The following is a 4,795-nucleotide window of genomic DNA, read 5'->3' as shown; positions in this document are numbered from 1 at the left end:
CCTGGGGGTCCCGCCGCCTGCCCCTCCATCCCCTTTCCGGTGGGCTCCCGCCTTTCGCCGCCGCATCTCCGGGCCCCGGTGCCGGTGCCGGCCCCAAACACCGGCTCCTCGCCCCCTTGGTGGCCCCGCCGCAGTCGCCGGCCGCCCGGAGCCCCCCCCGGCTTCGAGCCCCCCGCCCCGGGGCTTTTCCCGCAGAGAAACCGTTCCCGTCCCGGGGCCGGGCGGCGGCCGTCGGAAGAGGCTCCGCTCCCCCGCGGGCACCGGCGAGGGCCGGGGCCGGGGTCGGCGGGGCTTTGGGGGGGCTCGGGGAGGCCACGAGCACCTCGGGGGGGGCCCGCTGCCCCGGCCGGGCCCGGTTCGTCGGGGCAGGGCCGGAGCCGCTTCCCGTCGGGCCGCTTCCAACCCCGGCCGGGGCCGTCCGTGCCCGCGGCCCCGAAAACGCCGGATTTTCCCCCAAATCCGTGGGGCCGCGGGGGCACGGCGCACGCTGTCCCCACGCGAGTTTTCTCCCCGAAGCGGCTTCCCCGAGGGAACCCGAGGGCTCCGTGCCCGCACTCCCGGTGCCGGTGCCCGGTGCCTGCAGCCGGCGGGGCCGGGGGGAGCGGCGCCGTGTGCCCGGGAGCCCGCTCCGCGTCCCGGGGTCGCGGCCGGCGGGGGATGAGCCCCGGTGGCGGGGACGGGGAAGGGACCGGCGGCGGTTGGCCGGGGCAGGCGGCTGGGCACGGCGCCCGCTCAGCACCGCCGCGGCGGACAGCTCCGCGCCGCGCACCGGCACCGGGAACCGGGCACCGGGCACCGGGCACCGGGCACCGGGCATCGGGCACCGGGTACCGGGCATCGGGCACCGGGAACCGGGCACCGAGTACCGGGCACCAGGCACCAGGCACCGGGCACCGCGCAGCGGGCACCGTGCCGAGCCTTCGAGCCGACCGGGCACCGGGGCGGCCACAAAGGACCCGGCCTGGCCACCGCCACCGGGCACCGCGCCGTGGCCACCGGCACCGCGGATCGATGCCAGCCGCGGGCAGCGAACCAAGGCCAGCTCAGAGCCGCCGTCCCCGGGGGAGCGGAGCGGTGCCACCGCCCGGGCTGCCCGCCGCGGCTCGCCGGTGGCCGCGGGGCCGGGTCCGAGCGGGGTCCGCGGCTCCGGTTCCCGGTGCCTTTATTGGCGGGGGGGGGACACCGCCTCCCCGGTCCCGGGGGGGACACCCGTGGGGCAGAGCCGCGTTATATCAGCGCCTCCCCACCGCGGGCCGCGCACTCGGGCACGGCGGAGCGGCGGAGCTGTCCCGGGGCCGGTCCCGGGGCCCGGCGCGGGGCGGGGGTCGTTCCGCCGCGCCCCCCCTCTCGCTCCCCGTTATCCCTTTCTCCGTGCCCCGGGGCGGGCGGGTCGGAAGGAAAGCGGCGAAGGCGGCGGAGTCAACATTGAATATTTATTAATCGCCGTCGAAGGACGCTCGGTAATTACAGGTTCGCCTCGCATCGCACCGGCCGCGGCTCGTCACGGCCGAGAAGTCCTGGCGGGGGCCGCCGCCGCGGGGCTGCAAGCGTCCAGCGGGCCGGGGGGGGCCCGGGGGGGCCGATGCATGCAGTGGTGGTGCCGGGACCCCGGCCCGGAGCCCCCGCGCCGCCCCCGCCGCCAAGCAGTGTCCGCGGCGGCGGGGAGCGGGGGGCGCGGAGCGGGCGCGGCTCCCGGCGCGGGGGGGCTCTTGCATATCGTTGGCCATAAATATTTATTAATCGAAATGAAACGGAACAGAAACACGAAAGCACTTCTGGTGTCGGACAGGCGGGTCCCCTTTGCTACAACTGTTTTTTTGTTTTTTCTTTTTTGTTTTTGTGTTTTTTTCTTTTTTCTTTTTTTTCTTTTTTTTTTTTGCAAAACTTTTTTTTTGTTTTGTTTTCGTTTTCAAAACATTTCTCAGAAATCCTCCTCCTCCCTGGTCTCTCTAAAAATGCTGGTTTCTCTAAGGTGGTGCGGGCAGGTTCAAAAATAGCGTTATCTCCGGTTTCCGGCGTCTCCCGACCGAAGGAATGCATCACACCGGGGCGAAGACGAAGGGGCCGGCTCGGGACCGGGAGCCGCGGGGGCCGGGGCGCCGCCAGCCCCGCCGGAGCCCCGCCAGCCCCGGCCGCTCCCGCTTGCATAGCTGCGGGCTGCCCTGCCGTGCCCGGCCCCGGTTCCGCCAGCTCGGGAAAACCGGGGCGGCTCTGCATTTTTTTTCTTTATATTTTTTTTTCTTATTTTTTCTTTTTTTTTCCTTTTTTTTTTTTTTTCCGTTTCAAGTTTTTTTTTTTTTTTTTTTTTTTTTTTTTTAAAACAGGTAAAAAACGTCCTGACACACGCGCTGCGAGAGGAGCTCCGGGCACCGGGGGCCGGGAGCGGGGCCGGGCCGGGCCCCCCCAAAGCAAAGTGCATCTCTGAGCGTCCGCCGGGCCGGGCCTGCTTGCATAGATAGAAATATTGGGGTCTCCGTTTCGCCTCTTTATTGCTTCGGAAAGTTTCGCTCCGCGCCGCAGCGCGCTCTCCTCTCGCTCCCACGGGCCGGGGCAGCGGGTGTCCAATGCTCGGGGGGGCTCACGGCGGCGGAGGGGAGAAACGGCCCAAAACGGTTACGGGGCGGGGCGGGGGGGGGCGAGAAATAAAAACGAATTAAAAAGCAAACGACGCGGCCCGACCCAGCGCCCCGGGCCGGGCTGCGGGCGCGCCTCCGCCGCTGCCGGGGGGGGCCTTGGGCAGCGCTCGGCGCCCCCCCCCCCACGCGGGATAAATAATAATAATAATAATTAAAAAAAAAAAAAAAAAAAAGAGAAAAAAAGGAGAAATCCTCCAAAAAAAAGCACTTTGTCCCCACGGGGCTCGGGGACCCGCCGCCGGGGCCGGGTCCCCATATTGCACCAAAGCCCACGGCGGAGCCCCGGGGGCCGGTCCGCGGGGCCGCCGCGGCCCCCCCGGCCGGGGCTGCGGGGGGGGGGGGGGGGGGAAGAGGGAAAGGAAGGAGGAGGAGGAGGAGGAGGAGGAGGGCGGGCACGGGGAGGGGGCGGCGGCGGGGCCGGGGCGGGGTGGAGGGGGTCAGTTGTGGAAGAAGGCGTTGAGCTCCTCGTACATGGGGCCCCGCTCGTGCGGGAGGTGCATGTCGTAGGGGAAGATGTTCTCGGAGTGCACCCCCCCGCGCATCCCCGCCGAGCCGAAGACCAGGTTGTGGCCGGCGGGCCGGGAGCCGGGCAGCGCCGAGTAGTGCATAGAGTAGTGGTAGCTTTTCTCGTGGTCGGGGGAAGAGTCTTGCTTGAGGGAGAAGTTGCCGTTAATGCACAGGGGGGGGCTGAGCCCGCCGTCGTACTCCGAGCTGTTGTAGTCGGGGGACGCGTTGCCGTAGAGGCTCTCGTAGGCGGAGGCGCAGTAGCTGTGTGTCCTCAGCCCGTGCGAGCCGGGCCCCGCGGGCGGCGGGCACTGCGCCGCGGCCAGCCGCGAGCAGGGGTAGGGGTAGGGGTGCACGGCGAAGGAGGCGTTGGGGCCGTGGTAGCGGCCCCCCTCCTGGCCCTGCTCCGTCAAGAAGTTGCGGGAGTTGAGCTGCAGGCAGCCGGCCACCAGGTTGGTGGTGGGCTGCGACAGCCCCTTGCACAGAGTCTGCACGTAGGACACCAGGTCGGGCCGCTTGCCCGAGCGCAGGATCTCGGAGAGAGCCCAGATGTAGTTCTTGGCCAGGCGCAGGGTCTCGATTTTGGACAGCTTCTGGGTTTTGGAGTAGCAGGGCACCACCTTGCGCAGGTTGTCCAGGGCGGCGTTCAGGTCGTGCATTCGGTTCCGCTCGCGGGCGTTCGCCTTCTGCCGCCGCAGCTTGGAGCGCTCCAAGCGCGCCTTGGTCATCTTGCGCTTCTTGGGGCCGCGCTTCTTGGGCCGGTCTCCCTCGGCCTCCTCCAGGCCTTCCTCCTCCTCCTCCTCCTCCTCCTCGTCCCCTCCTAGCTCCCCTTCCTCTTTGCTCTCCCCCAGCGAGCCCTCGGGCGGCTCCTCGGGGAGGGCGCAGCCCTTACCCTTGCGCTCCTCCTTGTCGCTGCGGGCATCCTCCTCGCACTCCTCGGCCCAGCTGGAGAATTTCTGAACTTCGGGGATGAGGCTGGGCTCGCTGAAAAGTCGCGTCAACATGATGGCTGCAGCGGGGGGCAAAGAGCGCCGTTACCGCGGCCGAACCGGCCCCGCCGCCCCCGCCCCGCCGGCCGGGGCTCGCCGCCGGCCTCCGGTGGGGAAGGAGTTGGGGGGGATGGAGGGGGGGTTAAAGGGGTGGGGGGGGGGGGGACGCGGGCGGAGCCGCCGTTCCCCGGCCCCCGGGAGCGGCCCCGGGGAGGTGAAAACGAATGCGCGGAGGGGCCGCCCCCCGCCGCCCCCCGCCCGGGCTGCCCGGCACCGGGGGCACCGGGGCACCCTCGGGGCGGGGCGCCGCGCCCCGGGTCCCCCCCCCCACACTCCGCCCTTTCCCCTCCCCGGTTCCTTCCCAACCCCCCCTCGCCGCCGCCCCGCTCCCCCGGCGGCCGCCGCGCCCCCTCCCCGGTGCCCCCCACCCCGATGCCCCCCGCCCCGGAGCCCCCCGCGGGCCGGCCCCGGTGCCGCGGCCGCTCCTCGACGCCTCCAACTTTTCCCCGTCGCCGCTGCCGAAACGGCTCCGGCCACGGCTCCGCCACCGCCGTCCCGGGGCCGGGCAGCACCGGCCGCGGCCGTGCCCCCCCCCGCGACCCCCGCTCGATCCCGGCCTCCCCCCCCCGCCCCTCGGCCGGGGCAGCTCCTGCCGGGCCCCCCACC

At 71.1% G+C, this 4,795-nt stretch overlaps 1 protein-coding gene across 1 annotated transcript; it reads right to left on the bottom strand.

The window, feature by feature from the left end:
- Positions 1 to 3,073: 3,073 nt before the first annotated feature.
- Positions 3,074 to 4,144, bottom strand: NEUROD2 (neuronal differentiation 2; the record flags this gene model as incomplete). The annotated part of the gene is made up of 1 exon (XM_082779254.1): positions 3,074 to 4,144. One exon carries the CDS (start codon positions 4,142 to 4,144, stop codon positions 3,074 to 3,076), a length of 1,071 nt encoding a protein of 356 aa, XP_082635380.1.
- Between the last annotated feature and the right edge of the window lie 651 nt (positions 4,145 to 4,795).

The sequence above is a fragment of the Aythya marila genome (assembly GCF_965140915.1).
Source record: "Aythya marila genome assembly, chromosome: 25".
Classification (NCBI taxonomy): domain Eukaryota; kingdom Metazoa; phylum Chordata; class Aves; order Anseriformes; family Anatidae; genus Aythya; species Aythya marila.
This window is presented reverse-complemented; position numbering and strand designations above follow the sequence as displayed.